This window comes from Gasterosteus aculeatus, chromosome 18 (genome assembly GCF_964276395.1).
Source record: "Gasterosteus aculeatus chromosome 18, fGasAcu3.hap1.1, whole genome shotgun sequence".
Classification (NCBI taxonomy): domain Eukaryota; kingdom Metazoa; phylum Chordata; class Actinopteri; order Perciformes; family Gasterosteidae; genus Gasterosteus; species Gasterosteus aculeatus.
Window position 1 is genome coordinate 10,317,977 of NC_135706.1, and position 25,639 is coordinate 10,343,615.

At 44.3% G+C, this 25,639-nt stretch overlaps 2 protein-coding genes and 1 long non-coding RNA gene across 6 annotated transcripts; 2 read left to right on the plus strand and 1 right to left on the minus strand.

The window, feature by feature from the left end:
* Positions 1-639: 639 nt before the first annotated feature.
* Positions 640-4,815, plus strand: opn8c (opsin 8, group member c). Of its 2 annotated transcripts, XM_040160566.2 has the most exons (5): positions 640-803; positions 904-1,029; positions 1,995-2,288; positions 2,534-2,865; positions 3,630-4,815. In XM_040160566.2, exons 2-5 carry the CDS (start codon positions 930-932, stop codon positions 4,104-4,106), a joined length of 1,203 nt encoding a protein of 400 aa, XP_040016500.1. In that variant the 5' UTR covers positions 640-803; positions 904-929; the 3' UTR covers positions 4,107-4,815. The 2 variants fall into 2 exon arrangements, with proteins under 2 accessions (XP_040016500.1, XP_077949299.1); XM_078093173.1 differs by having other exon boundaries at positions 750-1,029.
* On the minus strand, positions 1,517-16,013 carry LOC144389365 (uncharacterized). Its single transcript, XR_013453358.1, has 2 exons — positions 15,628-16,013; positions 1,517-2,281 (listed from the first exon to the last, which is right to left on the minus strand). It is a non-coding gene; the product is annotated as an uncharacterized LOC144389365 (long non-coding RNA).
* On the plus strand, positions 9,056-25,037 carry tagapb (T cell activation RhoGTPase activating protein b). Of its 3 annotated transcripts, none has more exons than XM_040160554.2 (14): positions 9,056-9,210; positions 12,202-12,287; positions 15,700-15,870; positions 17,696-17,860; positions 19,512-19,553; positions 19,997-20,078; positions 20,183-20,236; positions 20,607-20,670; positions 20,890-21,041; positions 21,165-21,326; positions 21,832-21,941; positions 22,334-22,520; positions 22,821-22,902; positions 23,261-25,037. In XM_040160554.2, exons 1-14 carry the CDS (start codon positions 9,136-9,138, stop codon positions 24,397-24,399), a joined length of 2,571 nt encoding a protein of 856 aa, XP_040016488.2. In that variant the 5' UTR covers positions 9,056-9,135; the 3' UTR covers positions 24,400-25,037. The 3 variants fall into 3 exon arrangements, with proteins under 3 accessions (XP_040016488.2, XP_040016489.2, XP_077949298.1); XM_040160555.2 differs by having other exon boundaries at positions 23,264-25,037; XM_078093172.1 differs by lacking the exons at positions 9,056-9,210; positions 12,202-12,287; positions 15,700-15,870 and having other exon boundaries at positions 17,610-17,860; positions 23,264-25,037.
* The last annotated feature ends 602 nt before the right edge of the window (positions 25,038-25,639 follow it).

Below are 25,639 nucleotides of genomic sequence, written 5' to 3' on the forward strand. Positions count from 1 at the left end.
CCCGTTGGCGTGTTGGATATTGTAGTACATGGTGGAGTTCAGCAGATGGTGTCAGGAGCTCCGTGCTGCAGACACACATCTCTTATTTAATCACGTTTTTCCCTCTGAGCAGAACACGCCATCCTGAATGCAGCATGAGAAATACACACAGCCGGTCACACAAGCACAGAAACAATCGCACACATTTCTAGAAATTGAGAGCGTGAATAATAGCAATCCAAGCAGTTAAGCACTAAGGATTTAACATGAATGAGCTACTATTCTGCACTATCCATCCACACCGTAAACTTAACTTATTCTAAGAAGAGTGTGCGGGAGAACACTAATCAGATGATTATGTCTGAAAGGGTTTTTTTTTTCCCAGCGGGGACTTAATTCAGTTCGTTATCAGGTTGTATGTCTTGGTGAATATAGATGTAACTTCAGTGTGTGTCAATGCAGTGCGTAACGTGATGTGTAGCTGCAGACCTGTGTGTGTGTGGGGGGGGGCATTGTGTCAACGCTTACGTCACCGGGCACCTCAGAATACAAAAAACTAGGGTTTCAAACATGACATTTTCTCACCCCAGATGTTCCCTCCACTATTGATTTCTGCTCGCGTGCATGCGCCCAGTTTTAATGCGCGCGGGTTTTGCGCCTGATTGAGCGCCGCGTAGTTGCGGCCCATTAGGAGCTAATTGTGCGGCGTCTGTACTCGATCCCACTCAGCAGTAGTTTCCCTTTATTTTCTCTCGGGTTGCTGAATTCGAGCCACAGTTTCCTCGCCACCGTCCAGTTTCTCCGCACCGCATCCCAGCGCGCAGGTAAGTTGCCATGGTGACACACCTGCCCGAATAAAGAGGTCGTTCTCCGTGCGCGCGTCTCTCTTTTACCCGTCCGGATTTTTTACCCCTCAACAACAAGGACAAGACCGCGAACCGATTCAGCCGATGACTCTGAACTCCTCCGACAGCCGGACCGTCTCCGCCTTCACCTCCAAACTGAGCACATCTGCTGACATCTGGGTGGGACTCGCCATCCTCTCCGTGGGTACGTGTCTCATCCGCGCAACTTTATGGCTCACCGGTGTCCTTTAGTGTGCTGGACGTATACAAACGCACGGGAAAGATGTGTTTTTAAGTGTTTCTCATTTTCTTTTAAATTTCAAAATTCAAACAAACTCTCAACATTGTCTGGATTCAAATATGTAAAACTAATAAAACTGGATGAAGGCATCTCGAATTCTCATGTAACTTTAATTCCTCAACACCGGTGTGGAAAACAAGGAAACTGGGCAAAATGAAATATTGTTAATCCAGATTTTTTTTTTTAACGCCAGTTTGTTTAGATAATGTCAATGTTAATCATCAGCTGTTGGTCTTGTTTATTGTAGTAACCCAGACTATAATACGACCACAATAACGTAATGTAACGTCGGACGATGAAACCCTTTTGTCACACAAAAGCAGTGACATTCCTTAAAGTGCTTTTAGAAACTCTTTGCGTAATACCACTGTTGGTATTGTTATCTGTATACTGGATGTGTCAATGATTAAAAACTTTTATTGTGTTGCATTCATGAAAGACTGATATGATAAAACTAAATGGACCTGGGGTCAAAAATTCAGTGGACACATTTCTGTATTTTGTTTAAACTTACTCACGGGGACCGAGATTGAATTTTCAAAAAGAAAAAAACAAATACTGACCTCATTCCCAAAAGGTTTGACACCTGCATTGACACAATTATTGAAAAATGACAGAACAAATGTCCGTCTGAGGCCTACGGGTTAATTAGGTCTGTTTGTAGAACATCTGGCTCAATAAACTAATCACACGTCTGAGTAATTCTAAGGGGTTTCTTTGGGAGTCTTGTGTAGTTTGGACACTTGGACCACTGCTTGTATCCTCGATACACCCGATAACCTGCTTGTTTTCCAAAAGGTCAACCAATGCAGCTTCTATTATGACCATTTAAAAAAACAACACGATGTCCCCGTCCTCTCTGCCTACAGTTGTCCTCTCCGTCCTGGGCAACGGGCTGGTTCTGGTGATCTGCTACCGCAGGAGGAAGAAGATGGTGGGCTCGGAGCTGCTGTGCGTCAACCTGGCCGTGGTCGACTTCCTCTGCTGCCTCTGCTTCTACCCACTGTCCATCGCGTCCTCCTTCCGCCACGCGTGGCTGGGAGGAAACGTCACGTGCGTCTACTACGGCCTCGGCTGCTACGTCTTTGGCCTGTGCGGCATGTTCACCATCGCCGCCATCAGCGTCGTCCGCTACCTGAAGACCTGCCGCGGCCTGCTGTACGGTGAGGGGGGCGACGAGAGAATAAAAGAAAAGCCCAATTCGTGTTATTGGTATTTTTTACGACAGATGTGATCTTTCAGTAGTGGTATTGACTGTCACGCACAAACGGGAATATATGTGCAAGAAACAAAGGCTGCTTCTACCCTTTTCATCACTTTCAAGTGTCGTACTATTTTCCTGCTTTCAGCACCGATGCATTTGAGACATGCATTGCATACGACATGTAATTCCATGTTTTTCTCCCAGGCGTGTGGTTGGAGGGCGCGAACATCCAAATGGCGTGCTGCGCCCTCTGGCTGGTGGCTGCCGTGTGGTCCAGCTTCCCTCTGGTCGGCTGGGGCGAGTACGTCCCCGAGCCTTACGGACTGTCCTGCACCATCGCCTGGAGGGCTTACCACACCTCGGCCAAGGACGCCGTCTACGTCATCTGCTCCTTCGCCTGCTTCACGATGGTGCCCGTCCTCCTCATCGTGGTGTCCCAGTGTCGGATCCTCCACGAGGTGTCCCGCTTCTCCAACTCGCTGTCTGCCAGAGGCATCCGCAACAACCTGAAACACGCCGAAAAGCGGCTCTCCGTGGTGAGCCAACAAAAGCGTTGTTTTCCTTCTAGAGGTCATGTGGACTTGTTCTTGGCGGAGGAACGGAGACTTCCTCAAATGTTTTATATGCAGCTCATTTTCCTTACATTGAACTATGTTTCCTCACCCTGACCCAATCTAACCCTTCCTTGAAAACATTCCTTAGACCAGGCCTTGGGACTTGACTAAGAAGTGAGGCTCTCTCCGGGCTATTCCATTATAGACCTACTTTGGATTTCAGATTTGAAAAGAATCACTCCTTTATTAGTCCCACAATGGCGGAATTTACAATTATCTCCATTCTTAACTCTCCCACATAATTGGGAGCAGCAGCTGTGGTACGATGTCTTGCTCAGGGACACTTTCAAACAGGACCCGTCACAGACGGGGGGTCGAACCACCAGCCCTTCGCTTGCTTCAGTATCCCATGTGCCTCCAGCAGCATGATCTCAATACAGGATGATTGAAAACAAAGACGTTTTTTGGTTCTCTATACGTTTACCGTTAAGGACTATGATGTGATAAGGACAATGTGAATTCTGCACGTTAACCTTCTGCTTCAGATGCTGTTCAGACCTGCAAAACGGTTTCCTTATTTGCTATTGAAAATGAACATTTAGAGTAATTTTTCACACGTCTATATAAATTGCTTAATATATTTTTGGATTGCTTGACAACATGATGAGTGCGTTCTGTTTTTCTCTGGCTGCGCTGAAGTACATCCACAGTGTTAATGTTCTGCAACCTGTTATTGCTTCTTCCAGATGTTTTTCTGGATCAGCGTGGGTTTTGTGACGGCCTGGGCGCCGTACGCGGTGGTGTCCTTCCTCTTCATTTTCCACAAGGAGCACCTGTACATGGCTCCTCAGGGCTTCGTGTTCCCCGCCCTCTTCGCCAAAAGCTCCCACGTCTACAACCCTTTCATCTACTTCTACTTCAACAAGACCTTCCGGCGGGAGCTCCGCCGCCTTCTCCTGTCCTTGTGGCTGGCTTGTGTGCTGGGAGGGAATCGAGTGCGCGTTCACACCCCTGCGGAGCTCCAGTATCCCATCCACATCCAGCTGCAGGAAAGGGCCGTCGTCCAGAAGGCGACCTTCGGTCTGTCTCAGGGCCGAACTCGCAGCAAGGGAAGGAGGAAAGGCAACGCGGCGCAGAGCGACAGCGGCGGCGTCCTCGGCAGGCCGGTGTGCACCTGCTGGGGTTCGCCCTCGAAAAAAAGCCCCCGCCATCTTGGACAGTAAAGTTTGGCCCCCGTGGCCGTCTCTACGTGGAAGCTCCTTCACTGTTTACGGAAGGCCCTGAACTGCTCCAGCGACGAGACACGAGTCAAAGTTTGTATCTGCTAAACATCCTTTATTCTGATGAATCATATATTCCCCAAGGGTGAAAGTTGGTAGCTTCTTTTAACAACCCTCCTGTGGTTTCAGTGTTCAGTGTTATACATTCACTTTGAACATGAAAACTAACAGAACCAACTGTAATCACTCGTTAAATCCAAATATAATGTGGTCATTTATTGTATAAGGCAAACGTTGCATTCAGTTATTAGCCTGCCCCGAAAATGTGCTGTGCCTTCTGAGTTCATGTAATAATAATGTTTCGAAATATTGATCAGTTCACGTAGTTCAATTTGAACTTGAACACCCTCTCAAAGTTGCCTGTTCCCATAGCAACTTAAAACATTGCCATTTGTGCCCATTTCTTTCCATTTGCTTTTTTTTTCTTTTCATATCAGCATTGCAGCCTGAAACATGTTTTTTCATACAGTATATTCAATTACTGTTAGAACTTTCTGCTCAGTCTACCTCAAATACTTTCGCTAGTAATTTCCCCTCCAATAGATTGTGTTAGTGTTGCTTCTATGTTTTATCTGTAATGTTTTGTAAACTGGTGGTTTTGTTGTTCAGTCGCTACCTCTAAGAGGTCTGCAAATACATCTCGCAGAATAAGCATTCACTTGTGATTTTTCCCCTCTGTGACACTTGATATGCTTACCCATGTTTCTTCTGATGTTGAAATCACATCACAAAAATATACTTCTATAATGCAAGGAAGAGAAACAAAGAAACAAAGGATACATAGAAAATGTATTTAAAAACCGCAGAATGATATCAAATCCATTACAACTGAATGATTGTATACTGAATACGGTGGGTAAAATAAGTATTTAACACGTGACCATTTTTCTCAGTAAATATATTACTAAAGGTATTATTGAAATAAAACTTTCACCAGAAAATAACAAAGCACTCCTGCCCCTTGTCATTCAAATGAATATCAGCTGGTTCCTGTAAAAAAGGTGTCTCATTATTAAGGTGTCTCACAAGAAACATCTTATGATTGGCAAAGGCAAAGAGCTGTCTCAAGACCATGGCAACCTTATTGTTGCAAAGCTTACTAATGCCATTAGTTACAGAAAGGTTTCAAAAATCCTGCATGTTCCAGTGAGCACTGTTGGCCGTAATCCGTGAAGAGAACATCATTTCACCATAAACCGGCCATGACCAGGTGCACCTCGCACATGTGCAGACAGAAGAGTGAAAATAATTATGAGAAGAGTCAAGGAGAACTCGGGTAGAGCTTCAGACACACTGGGAATTAGCAGGTATGATTGTGATGCACTTAGTGAGGTTTGGAGGAGGGAACGTCGTCCTGTTTTTCAGCAAACGACACAGTCTGGCTTCACATTATTGGAGGGAGGATGAATGGAAAAATGTACCGAGACGTTCTTGATTAAAATCTGCTGCCATATACCAGGAGGATGAAGCTGAAACACGTGTGGATTTTCAACGAGACGATGATCCCAAACACCACGCTGCCGAGGGAACTACTAATTGGTTTCAGAGAAAGAAAATAAAGCGGCTAGAAGGCCGACTTGAATCCAATCGAAAATCAATGGAAAGAAGTAAAAATGATGTTCATGGAAGCACGCAGAACCTTCAACATTTGAAGACTGTGTGGAAGAATAGGCTCAAATCACACCTGAGCAAGTTTCTCCCTACAGGAGGCGTCTTGAAGCTGTCATTACCAACACAGGCTTTAATTAATTTTAAAACATTTCAGTCAGCGTGTTCAATACTTTTGCCCTCTCACATTCTTTTCACATTTCTGAACGTATTAGTTTGGATTTCTTTATATGTATGAAATACTTGGGTTGATAGCTACATCTGGTGAAAGGGACACGTCAACATTATCTTTGGATTTATATTTAATGGGAGAAATAGCGACGTGCTTAGCACTTATTTTACCCGCTATAATGGTAATGGCTTTGATGGTTGAAAATCTTTAGACATCCTCACATTTGTATTCAATCTGTGGTGTAGCTCTATTGAAAATCAATAGCTGTATAAATGCAGAGGAATAAAAATCCGTACAGAATATTAATTATTTTCATCTCTTGTTAAAACCCATTTGAGTAGTTAAACGGCTTCATGCGTTTTGTGGAAGACCGATTAATATGTCTGCCACTCTCCCTGCTAAATGGGCTCCGTTCAGTCCTCTGCGGCTGCAATTAGACATTCACAAAGTTTTTATATGGGAGGAAGAAAAAACCCAAATGGGGAAAACGGTTTAACTTATGTAAAGCTGCCACGTCAACTTTTTTCCAATTACCTCAATTTAAAAGACTTTAGCTTTTTGCTTTGAAACATTATTGTTTGTTTAAGTTTCCAGCCGGCCACAGTAACGAGGTAAAAGATACAAACATTAGCTCTGTTCTCTGGCGTTAGCACAGCCTGCTACGAGCCGCCATCTACGAGCCGCCTGCCACGAGCCGCCATCTACGAGCCGCCTGCCACGAGCCGCCATCTACGAGCCGCCTGCTACAAGCCGCCATCTACGAGCCGCCTGCCACGAGCCGCCATCTACGAGCCGCCTGCCACGAGCCGCCATCTACGAGCCGCCTGCCACGAGCCGGCTGCTCAGCAGTTGGCACGTTGGGAGCCGCGGGGAAGCAATTCCTGTGCTCTGAATAATGAACTTAGGACCTCTAAGAGTGTATTCCCCTTAACGTCACTATTATTATCATTACCATTATTTAAAAACCCACAGGGCACTTCCTAGCTGGCACCAAACACAAACAAAGTTAGTAACAAGCTGGTGAACATCGTGGAGGATTTAGCAGCTAAACGGGAGGATAGTTTCCCCAGGTGTTGTAGACCATAAACAGAGCTATGTTAGCGACTAAAGGCTGGCGCATGCTTCTGCGTCGTTGCGTGATGTGTGAAAAGGCACGCAAGGGACACGCTAGGGGGTCTTGCGTCTGCGTCGCTCTGAAAACGCAGAAGCATAAACTAGGCTAAAGTTAGTGACTACCTTGTGTTCATTAAGATATCTCCCTCACAAATGGTTGGGACTTTAAAGGAGAGCTGGATGACAATTGATTATTGGGTGCAAGCTATATTTTTAGCCGTCAGTTCGATTGTCTTCTGTTCATCAATCTATGGCACCTTCATTGACTCTCGCTAGCACTCGTAGCACAAATCCTCCTCGACAAAGCTGAAGATAAAGAAAAGTGAAATTGCACAAATTGCAGGAGTGACAGTGATTGAAAATAGGCCCCATGCAACATTTTCAGAAGTGGATCCATGCTGAGCTTTCGACAGCTGGAAGAAAAAAAATTCCCTTTTGGTCCTTCGGTCCCAATTTCCAGTAAAGTGTGAGGCAGTTGTGAGAGTATCCTTAAAGTCTAAGGCCATGGTTCTCTGCCGGAAAAGGCTGGACTACTAGTTACTGTGTAGGCAACTAGAGCACTGCGGATGCAGGGTCACTTGTGTTTCCTTTAGTGCAGAGCGGCAATTGATCTTGTGCACACAGTGAACTCCTCTCTTGGGAATTCTTTGACCTGTGACCTACAGCTGGAACTCATGTGTTCCTTCATTGATCCATTTCCACTAAGTTCCACCACAGCTAAAAAAGAACGTGAGCCAAAGCCTTTCGCCTTCAAGCTCCTCTCCTGTTCAGATCGGAGCTTGACCAACGCTGTGCTCACTCTCACTCAACGTGATTATAATATCAAATGAACCTCCATTAAATACAGTCGCTTGATCTTCTAGAGTCCGGGTCCAATGGCTGCATGTCCACGTGTGGACAATAGATGGAAGCAGCCCACCCTCTGTGTGGAATAAGGTGACAATTGGACATGTCACTGCTCACCGGGCCATTTGTGATTATGGTGGCAATCACGAAAACAGCAGGTTACCATTGAGTTCTGTTGATGGCTATATTTTTCACTAAGGTGACCGCGGTCCACAATCATTTAAAGAAAGGTGTATACGTGCATCGTTGTATCTGTGCTTTTAATGGGATGCAAATAGTTGCTATACCACGTGGAATACGTGCGCTCAGTATCACCAAAACATTGTTAACATAAAACCTTAAATTAATTTCTCTGTTCTGCATGTTTTCATATTGTGAGAGTGGATCAGGATTAACTCCTTTGGGCAAACTTATATATATTATAATATATTTCTGCTGACCACAAATCATCAAGAGACACGGTTAAACTGTCTAATGATCAACACACACAAAACAGCAGATCAATTCAAATAGAAGGATGGATTCCTCACTCAATAGTTTACCACAGCAGTTCACTTTACAAAATACATTTCTAACTTAACATTTATTGCACAATCAAGTTCAGTTTATTGTTGAACTTTCTTGCTGTCACTCACGCCCTTCAACTTTGTGCAGGTAACACTATATTTGACTTTATTTCCGGGCATCTATTTATCGCCTTGGTCTAAAATTAAAATAGCCTTAAAAACTCAACCCCAAAAGAGCACCTGCATCTGCATGCGTGCCGCTATTCACGTGTTTTCAGGGAGAATTCGTGAGACCCTTTTTTTCCCCCTCGGCACTGGCCGTCACGTCATCTCACCCTCGTTAGCCCCGAAACGGGGGGGGGGGCGAGGTGGCGGCCCGGATGGGAGGCACGGCCATCTCATTACTGGAGGAAACGGCCCCACTGGAGCGGAACAGGACAGGCCGGAATGGGGCGATGAAGGGATAGAAGTGTACGGTCTTTTTGCGTGTGGGGCAGGGGGGCAGGGAGGGGGTTTGGGGCTCCAGGTCGGGGCACAACAGCCCCCCCCCCTCACGTAATTTGTGTGCCAGCCAAGCCTCCTTTGTTGTCACGCTCATTAGCGGGCAGGTCAGAAGAAGCCGTTTGGCAGGACAACAGGCGTCACTCTGAGCCCTCAAACTGCTTCTCTTCTCCTCGCAGACACACACAGAGTCAACGTGCAGCACAGCCGGAGGACTTGCTCAGAGATGGACCCTCCAGATTGTGAAGTTGCAGCAATGAGGAGAGGAAGCTATGACGATTGTGCGGCTTCTCTACGTCCTGTGAGTATTGATCGGGCTACCCCCAAAGGCAAAGAGGGAGAGGTTTGAAGACTGACTGGGTCGAGGTCTTTCTGGGGCTGTTGGTGGTCCTCTGAGCGTAGATCCAAACCGTTAACTTCAACATGTAGCCTGTAGGTATTATGACCAGCCAATCATTCCTATGTCCATGCCGTTGATACGTTTCGTTGAAAGTTCAATTTCCTGATGTGCAATTAGAGCACATGTTCATTAGTTCAACAACCTGAAGTTGCACAGGTGTGTGTGAAATCCTCTACAGGCATGAACCCCGTTCGCCGAGCGCCACGCCGATCCATGTGGTCAGAGTCTGACAGAGTCTGTTTCCCCATCCATTTGTATTTCCCCTCAGCTCAATGTGAACTCTGACTTGAAATGTGTTATTGTGCGTTGTATTTATTGTAGCGAGCTTGAAATGAAGTGAACATGTCGATGCTGTTATTGTGTCTGCATCTAAAATAAGGAGTCAGGAAGAAAGGGTCAAGCGCACAAAGTCTCTGACCTGCACGCCAAGGACTGCAGCTCATGTCTCTCTTCTTTTGAAGATCCAACCGTAATCATGTATTCTTTGTTGTCTAACTAAACCAAATTATAACATGAAGATTGCGGAGGAGTAAACTTTACTGTAGGACATTTTTCAATTTCAGTTTCAGTTTATTTTGTAAAGTCCAAAATAACCAATTACAAATTTGCCTCAGAGGTATGCGGACTCGTTTAGTGGCATTTTAGAATTTCCAAAAGTATTTTTGTTGAGCAGTAATGAGGTTTGAAGAGCCCATACTACTGCATTAAAGTCACCACGACCGATGATCACAGAGTAACCCTTCAGTAATTTCCTGATCATGGACATGTGCATATTCCTGTACGCAGGATCTGCTAATTGGGTAAAATGTCCATCCAGCCATTAATGTTAAGTACATGGAAACATGAAATATGTATCTCTGCTGCTAAGAAATATTATACTGGCTCTTGTTTCTTGCTGGACTTGCTGGTGGCGACATACAGCACATTGACCGCAATGGTACCGCACAGACAAAAATGTGCAACACACTCGAGGTGCAGGGGTGGATGTACTTTTGGGAGTTACCATTGCACTGGTTCTCTGGACAAAAAAACCCCATTGGATTTTGGATTATTGAGAATATGATCTTTGATACTGACATGTTTAATCTTTAAAAAAGATTGAACATAGGAAGTGTGTAACCAATCGTAACCAACCAAAACTACACCCTGATCGCACGTTGAAGGAACGAGGCTGAAGCCAAATCGAAAAAGAACATTGACGTCCAGACGAGGGAACTAATTGCCAAGTTTCCAAGACACATACTTGCAGAACTTAATACGCAACCAGGGGCTGCAACGCTCACAAAGTGCTTGTAGCGGGCTAAACATGTGTGCCCGGGGGAGACTGTGTGCACGCAGGTTGAACTCACTTTGTGGTGCATGCGCCAGGACGGGTCAACGCGGTCATTGTTTGTTGGTCCATCATGAGTCAGTCTCTGTGTGCCAACACGGAACAGGCTGCAGAGAGAGAGGCCGGGAGGAGACGCTTTGTCGAGTCTCTCTGCTTTTGTTTGTTTTGTTTTGCTGTTTTTCCCTTTGTTTTCAGCGCTGCTCAGTCCAATTGTACCAGTTTGATTAGTAATTAGAGCAGAGAAGCAGCGACAACAAGGTGACAAATCTACTTTGTGTTCTTTCACACAAAAACAACCAGACCGTGTTCATGTGTGCGGAAGACTGTTCCTGCTGGGAACATTTGACCATGAATTAAATGATCAAAATAAATCTTTTGGCTTTAACGCTCACAAAATGGTCCAAGCTGCAATATCTTCTTTGACCTAAGTGACTTTCCGAGTTTCTGTTAATGATCCAGTACTTTTGATATAACCTGGACAGCATTGCTATGACGAAAGCCTTTCGGTTGGTGCCGATACATTCAGGAACTGCTGTTGGGACCGCATATGTTATTGTCATGGGCAATCAATGAATCAATCTTCATAAGGGAAACGCATTTCCTGCACAGGGGACATTCTACTTTTGGAGACGTGTGGACATGTGATTTTCTTACATTTACTTGACTTCATATTTGACCTTCCTGTGCAGAATGATGCCTGTGCACAGTTTGCCTCTAGAAGACTGTTATCGCGGAAGAACATTTATAAACGGTCTCCTAATATGTTGAATTATGTTGCTTTCTTCCGTTTTTTCTTCATAGATGTTTTAAACTCAGTCTATTTTGATGGAGACTGTTGCTGAACCGGCAGTAATATCATCAACATTGGTTTGTTGTGGTCTAAGTGTGGTCTGAATTGAGTACTTGAATGAGGTCATTTGACCTGCAATGAGTACTTGATAATAAAGATAAATGAGTTTCTTGATGAAAAAGCCTAAATGTTGATATAGTAGCATAATGACACATCGTGCCTAAGATAGAGGATTTATTATTTTTCCATCTAAAAGGAGACAAAATTCATGGATGAAGACTTGTTTTCTTGGTTGTTCTGATAGTTTCCCATTTCTGTTTAAGAAAGGCTCTCAGCGTTTCCTTCCTGCGGCTCAAAACAACCTATTGATTTGTTCGTCGTGCGAGTTTTCAAATCAACAACATCAACTGTTGAGCCACATTCCTCAAAAGCGAGCCACCAAATCATATTTCTAGATGGAATATTTGTGCGACTTACAGTAGGTGGGGTTCTCCAAAGTAAAAATGGAAATAATGTGATGCTTTCAGGGTTTAGAAAAAAAACGTTTAGAAATGTAGTGTTTTTCCAAACGACTAATCAAGAAAATAATTGTCTGAGTATTTGTTATTAGTATTAAAGAGAAAGTTGGTTGCAGGTTGTCATCTAGATGTCCTCCGTGGGACAATATAGAGACAAATGTTTGAGAAGAAAAAATAGATAGAATAGATAGACGGATACATGGATACTTCATTATAAAAGCTGTGACGTTTATAATTGCTCTGTTTCTTTGCAGCACCTCAGACACTTGGCTCAGAGACGACGCTCGGCCCCGTCATTGGCCTTTGGGAAGGCGTTGGGGATGCCGTGGTCTCCTATCAAGTGCGTGCATCATCGTTTTCAACCCTTTTCCATCTGTTAAACTTTTCCGAATATGTACGATTGTTTTCCGCAATTCCTGGTTTCTCACTCAAACACTCCTAACACATACATTTTTATTATGTTAAACCCATTGAGTTCTCAGGTGTGTCACGTGATTTGAATTAAGGAACTTTCTAACTTTAGAAAAGCCCGGATGGATGTGAGTGACGTTGCATTTTTTTATTAACTCCTAACACACTGGGTGGTTTTATATCTCCAGGCCGATTCCAAATATAAATCTAATAGATATCGCTTATAAAGACACGTTTCCTTTGTAAAGGGCTGTCAGTCCGCTTTAAAGTTTCACAAACATCTACACGTGGAAATCGCCGCTTTAGACTGTTTTAAATTGTGTCCTTTATTTTGTCACGGACAAATTGAGCATTTTGTGGCGTGTGACGCCCGGGCCGCAGGTCAGTCACCAAGTATAAAAGTTGAAAAGTGTTCCCGAGTGCAACAATCCGTTTGTTTCCGTCGCTGCAGCCTCCGGCCCACAGGTGGCAGCACGCGAGAGGGACAAGCTCGTCTCACAGGGGACCCGTGACGCACCGCGCAGACAAACGCTTTCTTTCCTCTCCCATTCGAGTAGCCACCACGTGTGGAACAGAAACAGTCGCGATGACACCTCCACATCCCCCGGCACTCAGCTCAGCCCCCCTTCCAATGAGGCCACAAACACAGATGTCCCCCCGGGGGGATTTACAGAGCGAGGTTTTCAAACTGCAAACTGCACAAACGTCCCTCGCGACCTCTCCGTGGGCCGGACCCGCCAGCTGAAAGTGATGATTATCTAAAGAAAACACTGATCAAAAGGTCACGAAAAGAATACAGCTGTGAGAAGTAACAATGAAGTGGCACTGAAATGAAGCAGTAGCTGCGGCGTTGTGTATGATTCGTCTTAAACATTGACCGATTTTATTCAGCTCAACAAAAATACAATTTCACTCGCTGAGGTTCGAGACTTTTCTGTGGCTCTTGTTTTTAGAGAGCAGATCCCTTTGTTAACACACATTATATTACAATTACAGGAGAACAAATGATAAGATATACTGTTGAGTTTTAAAGGGCCGAGCACTGAAAAAACGTGCGTCACTAAAAGAGCAGAATCCGTTGTTGTTTTTGTGTTTAGTCAAGTCACATTCGGTCCGGCACAAAGACATTTATTGTGTTCTAATCTCTCATCTCGCCCTCCTTCTCTGTGTCTGATGTTTGTTTCTTTGACCTTTTGGAGGTTTTTTGTTTTTTTTCACAGTGGCAACGCAAAGACCCCCGGGGCATCCAGTGGGCGAGTTAATATGACAAATGTCAGACACGTCCCACTTTCAACACATTGTGCATTTCCTGAAGACGGGGGACGTTGTGGGTGGTATTCTCTGACGTAGATTACACCTTTTCACGTGGAAGATAATCCCCCACGTGTTGAACGATTTGGTTCTTTTGGCTTTCGTCCGAGGGTATAAACTGCTTTTCAAATAAACATGAAACACAACATTTAACTAAACACAAAGAGTACAAAACCTATAATACATAAGATAAGGAGTTGCAGTGCAATCAATTGAATTGAATCTGAAAATAAATCAATTGTGTTATCTCTTACTGAACATATATGCATAACTTATATCAAATCTGGAAAGTGTTTTTCAAGCGGGTTATGAAGGAAAAAGTAAAAAAATATTCTCTTATTACATTATGCGATTATTCAGCGATGTAGTGCAGAGAAAACCAATGTTTACCATGTCATTTTATTTTACATTTTATACATTGACGCCTTGCAATTAGAATGTGACGTTTGAGAATTCACGGAATATTTTGACAGTTAGTCGGTTTTCTTTTTCAGAAAGATGCAAGAAGATAGATCTCGCCCTCATATCTGCTCGTTGAATGTGAACACGTGGAACACATTTTTTCTTTCTAAGAAGTGGTTTTAAGGAGGAATTAGGGGGAAAATACATGAAGCCTTAAACACTTTACCCTTAAGTTTTGTTTTTTTTAATTTATGCCCAGAACAGGGCTAGCCAGCGTGCTAAGCTAACATCTCCTGGTTGGCTGCACATCTAACTCGCAGATGCAAAGAGTTGTCTTTTAAAGTATTTACACCAAAATGACACACTGTTGTCTGAATGAGTAGCATCAGATAAGTTACGGAGCAGTTGTTCATGTTATTGGGGCTTTGTATTTCCGTGCGTTATGCGTCATCTACAGTGGGAAAGGGAAAGTACCTCTGCTGCAGCAATTTGAATTTGAACCCCCAGACTCTGTAGGAGGAGTGATGACCAAAGCTGGTTTCACAAACATTTAGAACAAGCCACTCTTCCTTCTTGAATTTGCCCACCCTGACTTTATTTTGTGTGGATTTGGTGCACATGTTTATTATTTTATTGCTAGATGATATAATTTATTCATGCTAAACAGCAGTTTGAAGCATGATGTGAGATGATAGGTAATCCCTTTGAATATGAAGAACTGCAGCCAGATTCTGAGCTTGTCTTCAATTTAAGATTACATCTGTTTTGCTGTGGATGGTTTAAACAATTAAACAAGTTCCTCTTCATCTCTGCCCTCCCTGGCAAATGTTTTATTCTAAGAAGTCTACAATGAAATAGTATCAGGTTATTGACATGCTGTGGATCTCTTAAAGTGGGAAGGTGATGCCTTCCCACACAGATCTGACATTTTTCATCTAATTTTTCATCTAATTAAAAAAAGTTAGCGATATCTCTGGAGTTGTTGCACATCGCCGTCTTTGCTGATTGTTTCGCGGTTTATGGTCGATTGTTTGATGGTAAAGTGTTTTGAGGTCTAACAATATCTGGTCCTCAGACTGACACCTGGTCCAGTGGTGGTAACTGTGTCTTCAGGACCACATTCTGTAACGATGCACAAGGTGAAAAAAATACGAGCCACACGCGACACACAGACACACTGACACACAAAAACACATGACGAATTGCAGCAACAAGAGCAAAACTAGCTGGTGTTCATACGTTTATCAGTACCTGAGCTGTATAAACTTCTAATCTGACTCTTTGCAATAAAGCAAATGCCCAAAACCCCAAATGTTAAACTACTCTGAATTTTCACTGTGTTTTAAAAAGTCCCACTTCTGTCATCCATCCGCTGATTCTTATACACAGAGACTGCAGACTTGTAGCACGTCTGTGCCGTTGTTTTCCATTAAATAACATTTACTGTGACACCCGAGTGTCAACATCCTTTGGGAATTTAAAAAAAACAACCTCTGTGGTCAAAGAGTGGTGACAATAAATGTTTCGCATGCTTCTGTAATCAGAAACAAAATTACCAAATCCCGACTGGTCCGGCTGCGGGTTGTTCCTGTTGTCCACCTGCACTCTTTCCTTCCCTCTCCCCCCAGAGAGGAGGCTCCCTGCTGGGTGTCAGTGGAGCAGAGTCCGTTCGTCCTCGGCCTGACCAGTGAAAACGGAGAGCTGCTGCTGGACGAAGGCGTTCAGGTCACGGAGGGCTCCAAGATCAAGGAGAGGCACCTGTTCCTCTTCAGCAACGTCCTCGTCTTCTCCAAATCCAAGTGAGACGTGTAGACGATTGATCACCACTGATACATCCCAGAAAGGTTTGAAAGAAAATCAAACGAGTTTCCGCGGAACAAAGGTTCATATTGGGAAACCGCTGACTCAAGCGGACACACTGGGAGAGTAAAAAAGAGGAAGTAAAAGCAGGAGGTGTATCTTTGGCCCACGTACTCGGGCTGTTGGGGTTTCTCCCAGCGCACAAAACCTTGTTGTGTTTTAGTCATTCTGACTTGAGATAAATGGAAGAAAAAAGCACGGTGGTTCCCTGTTAGTGGAGCCACGTGAGGGGGAATACATTTGATCTGCTCAAAAACTATTTTCAACACACGTTCGGACTGGCAAAAAAATATCAGTAAAGCAATGTCGCTATAAATGTATAGAATGTATATAAATACATCCAGAGAAATAAATATTTTAATCACGTTATTGTTGTTAAGATAATTATAAAACAACAAGCCCTGTACTCTGTTCGGATGAAATCAACACAATTGAATTGAATTGAAAGGAACTAAGATGAATTTGTTTTCAATTGTTGCTCATCTCCCCCCGTTTGGAGTTGTTTGTCTCAGCCGGTGGGAGTTTTGCAGCTCTCATGGGGGAGGACAGTCGCACTCATCTGTGTACCACAACCTGCCGTCTGAGACTAGAATAAGATATCGTGAACAGTTGGGGGGCTTTTCAACTATAAATAGATGCATATGTACATGTATTGCATATGTAGAGCACCACTTACAGAGAGATGTTTGTGTATGCTGCATTGTTCAGTTTACTATTCATGAGGAGCCTCTTGGGAAAACACAAGGCTGTGTCTCTGAAAGGAAGCTTCCTAAAGCCTGAAAGCCTTTAATTACATTCTCCCCGACGGCTGAATCATCAACCAGAAGCCCAGAAACCACCAAAAAAATACTTGGTTCTCTCTGTGTCGGTTGATAAGTTCAAGTAAAAAGGGATTTGGGAATAAGCATCACCAATTAGCATCGACTGGATAACGATCTTAAAAGAACAGTACAACCTTTTTACAAATATTCCATTTGTTTTTGGTTGACACCGTTCTCGGGTCGGTGGCGGTTCTCCATTCAAATTTCCCCCCACGTCCCGCCGCTGTTTCTTAATGCTGAACAAATGGTCCGGACGCACGAATGGTTCTGGTTGGAATAGCATATTGGTCGGGGGATTGGAAAACGCTCACTGGGGATCATGTGTTCTAGCATCGACCTTTCTACATTACCTCTGCTTAGTCGCACATGACTTCTCTTTAATCATTTCCATGCCGTAACACCTCCTGAGTCCATAAGCGCATGGCCCCCTTTCCCTTCTTGCCTTTCTGACTCTTTCTGTTTTTACCTTCAATATATTGGCGCTCCAGAATCCACTCAGCGCGGCTCTGCTGCAGACGCGCAGAGGTCAGCGGGGTCACGAACAAATGCTGTAAACATCTGACTGGGATTGATTCCCCTCTAATCATTTGTTGGGCACCGTTTGTGGGAGCTGTTTTGAAGCCACTTTGAATTGAGGGTTCAGTTTGACCCGTGCGATATTTCAAACACGCTATTCAGTTCCAGTTTCCTTTTTGTTCAAGAGCTACTGAAGCTTCGACAATCAGAAACATCCGATAGGAAACGTAGTCACTGATCAATGAAAGAAACACACAGAAAAAAACATCAAATAGAAACCGCTTACATCAGCCTTTCAGGCGGAGAATGGTTCTCCGAATGGAACTGAAACCTGCATTCTGACCTTGAGAAACATGCGAGGGGAATGGAAGCAGAACGGACTACTTAAGTTGCTGTCGTCTGCTTCTCTGCTTCTTGTTTTGAGCAGGTCGACCACCGGCTACCGCCTGAAGCGCCGAGTGAGCCTCCAGGACGTTTGGCTCTACGGGTTTGAAGATGAGGCGGTGGGAGAGGAGGGAGCGACGGGCGACATCGACCTCAGGGTGACGCTCGTCTTGGCCTGGGATCTCACCGTTTCTCTGGTGTGTTTCTGGTGAGCGGACATTGACTCGTTTTGGCTGAGAGGAGCTTCAGTTGGTCGACTTCCTCTTGTACCCGAATTGTCCTCTTGAATGGAATTCTTCACTTTTATTATAACTAGATCTTTATTTGGAGGTGAATTAGGGGGGTGGGCAAGAGCAGGAACGAGCCTTGTTATTATTAGAGACGATCGTGGTTATAGTATTTTTTTCCCCTGAAACATGATGTAGATTAGACACCTTGCTTCTTGTGCAACGCAGACATACAACACTTGTGGCTTCACATCACATGACGATGAGATAAAATCTCTTCGACAAACACAGAACAAAAGAGCAGATATGTGCAGAGTCTTTTTTTCGGCATGTTGAATTCAATGCCGTTCTCACGATGTCTATTGTGAAAAATGTCCAAGATATTTTGATTTTGTGTACATTTTTTTACACAATTCGCAAAAGCCTCAAAATGGATTAAATGAAATGAGCTCAACTTATAGCAAACTTTACCTCTTAACTTTCTCGTCTTTGTGCAGACCAAACAAACTAGATGTGACACGTTCGTGTAACTTAGTGATCTTTAGAGGCGCTGGATCATGTGACCCCGAGTCGTTCCCTTGTATTTTGCTCCTGAGACATCGGTCTCAAATCATGAAACGCTCTGCAAGAACTTTCTCCAAGGTAAAGAGCCATTAACCGTCTTTCTTCGTCGGGTATTAAATGAGTTAAATCTGAGGCTGTTCAAGGAATGTTCACACATTCAGTAAAAGGTCATATGATCTGTGGCCTTCATGGAAACAGGGAAGTGACAAAGAGAAAGTCGTAGCATCACAAGACACGAGGTCGCAAAATAGGAAGTGAGGAGCCGCCCAGCAAAACATGCGAGGGGATTTCTATCAGATGACTTCATCAGCAAATAATAATAAACCCCCCAAAAAAGAATCCGTATGGAAACTGATTCATTTACCTAAATCGTCGCCTTAACGATTAAGATGAAGTACATAAGAGACAGTGTGTCATACTTTTTGTCTGGACAGTGTCAGTGACTGAAACCTTTCTTAATCAAAGCGATCTGTCTCATGAAGGCACCAAATGGCACCAGCAGAGAAGTGTGGTAGTCATTTGTGTTGCTCGTTGACTCCCACATTTCCTGAAAAAGTAATAAATCAAAACAGAAAAACATGACAAATGCTGTGTATTCCAAGAAGTTGATGAACCCCCCCCACCACCCCGACGGGGCTTTGAGTTTTCATTTCTTTACCGAATGTTCGGTCTGTCTCTCATAATGATTCAGTGTGTGGGAAAGTTTCCCTCTCGCTCACAGGGTGATGACCGTGAAAGACAGCAGACATTTGTGGCACAACATGCACATGCAACAAAGGCCCGTGCACATTAAAGTTGCCGGTGTGCACGCGTACTCACGCGTACCTTCGCCGTCACGTTTCCACTCGCGTGGACCGAGCCGCAGCGAAAACGAGCCTAGGAGGAAGTGGAAGGTGTCTGGTTGGGAGCCGCCGTGACGCTGCTTCCTGTCCATGACTGTGTTACATTTTCCACCAGAGTTGTTAAAAGAGGCCGTGGGTGCACGCTTTGCCTCATTCCTCCCACTGCCGGTGTCTTGATTGTCTCCGTGGATGAGTAACTCGTACCATGCTGTTATTTTGCCCACAGCTCGCCTGAGGTGAAAGAACGCTGGTTAGATATTCTTCACCGGTAAGAAAGAACATTATTTACAGATCGTGTCTTTAATAATCAATATTTGTTTGGCTTAATAGCCTTTTTGATTTTTATAAGTGATTACAGTCGGATAGTCGATCTACCATTTTGAGTATTGTTGCAGGCATCAAATTATATTATACAATAGTCAAATTTAAGTTTAGAGAAATGCTTCAATAATTTTTTTCAGATAATGTAGCGTCTAGATAACATCTTTAGATATTGAAGAGAAGTGTTCGTTTTGACCTAAATCAAAAAATAGATCAATAAAGAACGACATGATTGCATTATAATCATCTATTGTTGATTTATTCACAAAAACATTATGAGTCAACATTAACAGATTATGAGATGTTTGATCGAGTTCAAATATCGGCTAAAAAGTGTGAATACTGGAGGAGTTCAGTGCGGATTGTGAATTTCTGAGTATCTTTTCACAGACAAATTAAAGACGCAAAAGCGAGAGCTGGTTGTACTTCCCAACCCGACGTCCTCATGAAGGTTTTGAGTGGCAGCATCACAGTAAGTTTCTCACCGCTCGCTCTGCCACGTCCAAAAGAAACCAAAATATAATTCAAAAATGAACTTTTTAGCAAATAATCTCTTTTTTCTTTTTCTTCTTTTAGACGAAAACTCTAACAGGAGGTGGGATGGAACAATTCATTGAGTTTCCCCTCGATGTGAGTAAAACCCCCATTTCACTGGCTTCTTGAGAATAAACCTACACCTGTGCGTCAAACCGGCCATTCCACCTCATGCTGAGATCAGTCTGCACATACGGCAAAGAAAATACCCCTGAATCGCATTTCAAGGGCGATCAAATAATATTTCATGCGATTGATCGCCGGCTTCTACAAGCGTCTTTTGTCGTAGGATTTCCTTCACTCTAACTCTTGTTCATGTGTTAGTAGTTAGTAGTAATACAAGGGTGTGCGTGTTGCTGGGCGATTGAGAAAACACAACACCCTTCCCCCTTCCGCCCTATTTGCATGCAGTTCCTCTTGCGCGCTCGACGCCACGTCTCTGACATCAAATGTATTTTGTTACCAGGGCGATGCAAAGATCTGCCCGGCGTCCAAGCAGATGAATAATCTGGAGGACAAGCATCCCACCGGTGAGTTTGAAAGTGGCAGTTTTGATGCGGGGAGGGGCTGGTGGATTGTGTCACGGGTAGAGAGGGGACCTCAGAGCAACAACCACCACAAGACAGAAAAGGGGAAATCAGACTACTGAAGTGCAGAAAACTGTTTGACACGTTGGCCATCTTGCCAATCTTGTGTTGCCACGTTCGGGGATCATCAAATGTTGAATGGGATATTTCTGCTCCCACCAGAAACCAAGTGGAACCTGGTGAGGCGGCTGAGGAAGGGCTCCAGTTTCATCAACAAACCAGGCCGATCGGATACCGATACCAAGACTCAGCTCTTCGGACAGCCCCTCTGTAAAATATGCACGGATGAACATTCACTTCCCAAACCAGTCATGGTGAGTTTAAGCTCTCAAATGTCACATCTCATTACTTCCTCCTGCCGGTCGAGTTTGCCTTAGAGACAAAGAGCTTAAACTGATGCACCTAGAAAACATTTCTTCATTTGTCTTTTCCACCAGGAGGTGATGGTGCAACTGAGGAAGAGAGGCCCGTCCACGGAGGGAGTCTTTCGGAGAACTTGCCACAACAGGAACATGCGGGACATCCGGGAGCAGCTGAACGGCGGCCTGGAGGTGGACTTGGGGGGCCAGCCGGTGCTTTTGCTGGTCGGGCTGCTCAAAGTAAATTCACATTTCTATTTTACATTACGCCGTGAACACCACTGTTAACGTTACGTCCATATGCAAACACCGCTGCTGCAGTACCTGCTGAGCCTTAAATGCTCCGCCCCACCACAATCACTGCTGCTGCTGCTGCAGCTGACCTCTCTAATGAATCGCAGTATAAATGTATTAGCGTTCACATATACTCAATGAAGTGGTAGCATTGACGCTGGGGTTAAAGTTGTTATAATCTGAATCTGCCTCAGATGTGTAAAGTCATATACAATTAAAATACTTACTATCAATCACTGTGCCACCACCATAACAGTATTTCTTATATCTATTTAGGCATAATATATTTCAGTATGTGCGACGTGAGGTCCCTTCTCTGTGACTTTATGTTTTATTTTTCTCCCCCACATGCAATCTTAGAAGCAAGCACCAATTCAGTTTGAATGTCACATCAGATCCCTTCTATTTAAGTGCTGCGTCTCATCGTCTCGCTTTCTTGTTTTTGTTGCAGAGTTTTCTAAAGGAACTTCCCGGCAGCCTGCTGGTGTCTGATCTTTATGACAAGTGGATGGCAGCTCTGGACAAAGAAGACCTCCAGCAGAGAGCTGTGGAAATTAAAAGGTATGAAATCAATACCTGATGAGTGGAGTGCCCTTTACCAGCAACTGGGGCGCCCAGCGTGTTTTTATCTGTTATGGTTTTTTTTATTCATTCACATAGGAATTTTTTTCATGAAAGGAAATCTGTTGGAATTCTCGTGGCTGCTTAAGTGATCAAAAGTAAACAGATGGACATTATTAGTGTTGCGTTTCGTCAGAGATTTCCAATGTGCTGTCCAATGTGTTCCAATCTGTCTGCTGAAAAAACCCCACTTCCCATTTTGAGTCGCTCTTCAGTTTAAAATAAGGAAGAGACTTTGAATTGAAAAAAAAACAAAAAAAAATTTGAGCGCCAATCTAATGTCTTCTTTCCTGTTCTCTTTTTTTCTGTCCTTCCCCCTTTGCTACCCGCAGGGTGGCAGACGACCTCCCGCGACACAACAAACTCCTCCTGCAGCATCTAGTCTGCGTCCTCCATCACATCCTGCAAAACGCTGAGAGCAACAAGATGGATGCCTACAACCTGGCGGTGTGTATCGCCCCCACACTGCTGCAGCTGGAATGCACACCGCTGGACGAGCAGAAGGAGAAGATGAAGAAGGTGAGAGATATTTGTTATGAATGTTTCCTCTCGGTTTTGGCTCTTTGAAGCTTTGCGGTTTCTCGGTGCAGAAAACCTCAAAAAGGTTTCACCGAGTTCCACTTGCAGTGCTTTTGTCACCTGTTTGTGGAGTTGGCACACAAACACAGTATCTCGGTCAATGGAGGCGCTGCGCTGCATCTTGACTGTATCCGGTTGGAACCACAGCTTTGAATTGCTTGTAATGCTTTCGTATCATTTTTTGATCATTTGTAATATTATTATTATTATTTTGACTTATTGTTTTTTTATGTATTGCAGGTCACTGAGCTAACACAGTTCCTGATTGAGCATTGTGAGATACTGGGAGAGAATATCCCAAATCTGCTGGATACTGATGAAGGTACATTTGCACATCACTCGAGTTTTTGTCATTACTCTATTATTGTGGTGGGGACCAGTGGTCAAAAACAATCAATTTTAAGGGCATATTGAGTGGAATTGAGGAAGTTGCGTTCTGTTTTGCTTCATGCTGCAACAATGAATTTCATCTTTATTTACAATGAATCCTGCAAGAAATCAATGAAATAAAGTATAATGGGTATTGGCTGTTTTGGCTGAACACCTTCCCTTGAGCAAATCATTAAGTAAATAAACAATATATGATCCTTCTCATTTTCTGACCCTATGTGTCACATTGTTGATGTCATTAATAACTGCTTGAATTAGTATAACAATCAGGTCTTTGTTTTCCCACTCAGCAGACTCACTGTCCTCCCAGCATCACGACTCTGCCTATGACAGCACCGACCCGGATGGAGACGGCGAGGCGGCAGAGAGCAGCAGCTCCAGACACGGAGAGAGCGGATCATATTCCTCTCTCAGTCCCAGTTTCATCACCTCGTCTTGGCCGGCTGACGCCATCTTCGCCCGTCGCTGCTCCGAGCCCATCATCTTCCTCTCTGCGGACCTCGAGAGCCTGTGCAGCCACTCCAGGAGCCACGACGACTGCTCGGTGGAGCGGAGAGACTTCCGGGAGCAGCCTCTGAAGAAGCAGATCTCGGACGACTCCTTTTTGCTCAAAGGACGAGACGTAGCGAGAGCAGACTTGTCTTTTCCAAAACTCTGCAGAAAGTCCAACATGGATCCTCTGCCCTACATGGCCGGTAACCTCTCGTGCTCTTCCCTCGAGAGTGCGGCCTCTAATCAGTCCGAAGGCTCCGTTTTCACCAGCTCCCCCGTGGGGTCGCCAGCCTGCCCCAGGAAGCCGGGCAACCAGCCTTCAGTGGCCGCGAAGGCCCAGCCGGACATCGGCGGGCCAAATTCGGAGGAGAGGAAGCGATCGCAGTCCATGAGAGTCGCCAGCAGAGTCCTGATGAGGACGAGGAGCTTGGGGACCTTCAGCAGAAACAGCGTGAAGAAAGACTCTCAGAAGGAAAACTCCTTCCCCTGTGAAACTCTCCAGGAGGACTCTCAGAGCGAGGCCGATGCGCCAGCCGAGCTCTTGCATAAACCCCGCCCCCTGTCGGCCATCGAAGTGTTCAAGCAGGTGGACAGCAAGCTGCCCTGCAGGCCTCCGTCGTACAAGCAGGCGGTGCAGAACATGGGCGCTCCCCCGCAGTACGGGTCGATGACGGTGCACGACGCCGTGCAGCTAGGGAGAAGGTCCCGCCCGGCCTCCTTGAACTACGACTTTCCCCCCGCGTGTTCGGTCAATCAGCACGCCGACTGTTTCGCCGAAGCGGCGCAGGACAAAGCCCACGTTGACGAGCAGCGGCAGGCCTTCCGCCAGAGGGCCATGTCGGAGTCGGTGTGTGCGGGTCAGCGCGAGGTTGTGTCACGGAGGTGTAGCCAGCCCGTGTTTGAGGATCTGTCTTACGCCAAGGAGTCTTACGTCTGATCGACTTTTTCGCAGATCCGATTTTGAAAACACAAACAGTTATTTTAGTTGAATGTCGTGGGCAAAGCCTAATTAACCAGTTCTTAAACCCGACGAGGTTCATTTATTTTCCTTCTTTCAGAGACACAACATTCACATGTTTTTTCCATAATAGGCGACTCCTTCCCCTTTGAAGCTGTGTTTTTAAAGCTGTGCCCATGGAGCAGAAACACTTGTATATGTACATAAAGTCCAATCTGTAAATGCGTCACTGTTTCACTTTGTATGAATGTCAGCTATGTGCCGCCTCTGCGGTTGCATTTTCTTAGTAGTACTGTTCAGAGTACAGCATTTAGAATATATAGGTAACGTGAGCAATTTCTACCACAATGAAGCTATGAAAACACAGTTCTCTGTGTTTACAACATGCTATGAGTTTTGATGTATTACTTGTTTTTTTGTTCTTGCTTTTTGTACATCCTGCATGCGTCTTTTCTTCCACTACATCAAAGCACTTTTCTTGTTTTTGTCTTGTGATAGATTATGCAGAGAGATGTGTAATCGTTGTCAGGGGCTCATCAAGAGTCATGCTGTTCCTCAATCATTTGTTGCAGGTAAAAATGAAAAAGAAAAATAATAAAATAAATAACAAGGTAAAAGAATTTTCTTTCACTGTTTTCTTTTAGAAAGCTTGAGTTACAGCTGAATGGTGTTTTCCTGAAAAGCTCCCCAGTCAAATCATTAACGGATGAAATAATGAAGAGAAGAGAGAGAGAAAATGGAGGAGGGCGACTCGTTTTGGCCCAACTGCTCTTTGCTAGACGTGTTGCGTAACAGTAGCGATTGAGAGAACAGCCAGTTCTTGCACATATGAAGCTGAAGGAAACTAGTCGTGGTCACATAGGTGGATTGGATTTTTCTCTGAATTGCAGTTCCTGTGTCTGACTGCACAAGTATCTGATGCCACATCTCTTCCTTCCTTCCTTTGGCATTTTAACACATTGTTCCCTTCCTCAACAAGTCAATGTAGCTCATTGCAACAAGACTGCAAAACTAGCTGCACTTTAGCTGATTACTAATAAACATATTGTACAGCTTGCTTAAGTATAAATTACTCCTGACTGAGTCCTTATTGAAAATAAAAGGCATAGTGGTACACAGGACATTAGCTACACTTGAATCACAGAAATCACACATATTATTTGGACTGTCCATGTTATAATGGTAACTGTGTAAAAGAAAGTGTGTTGTTAAACTAAAA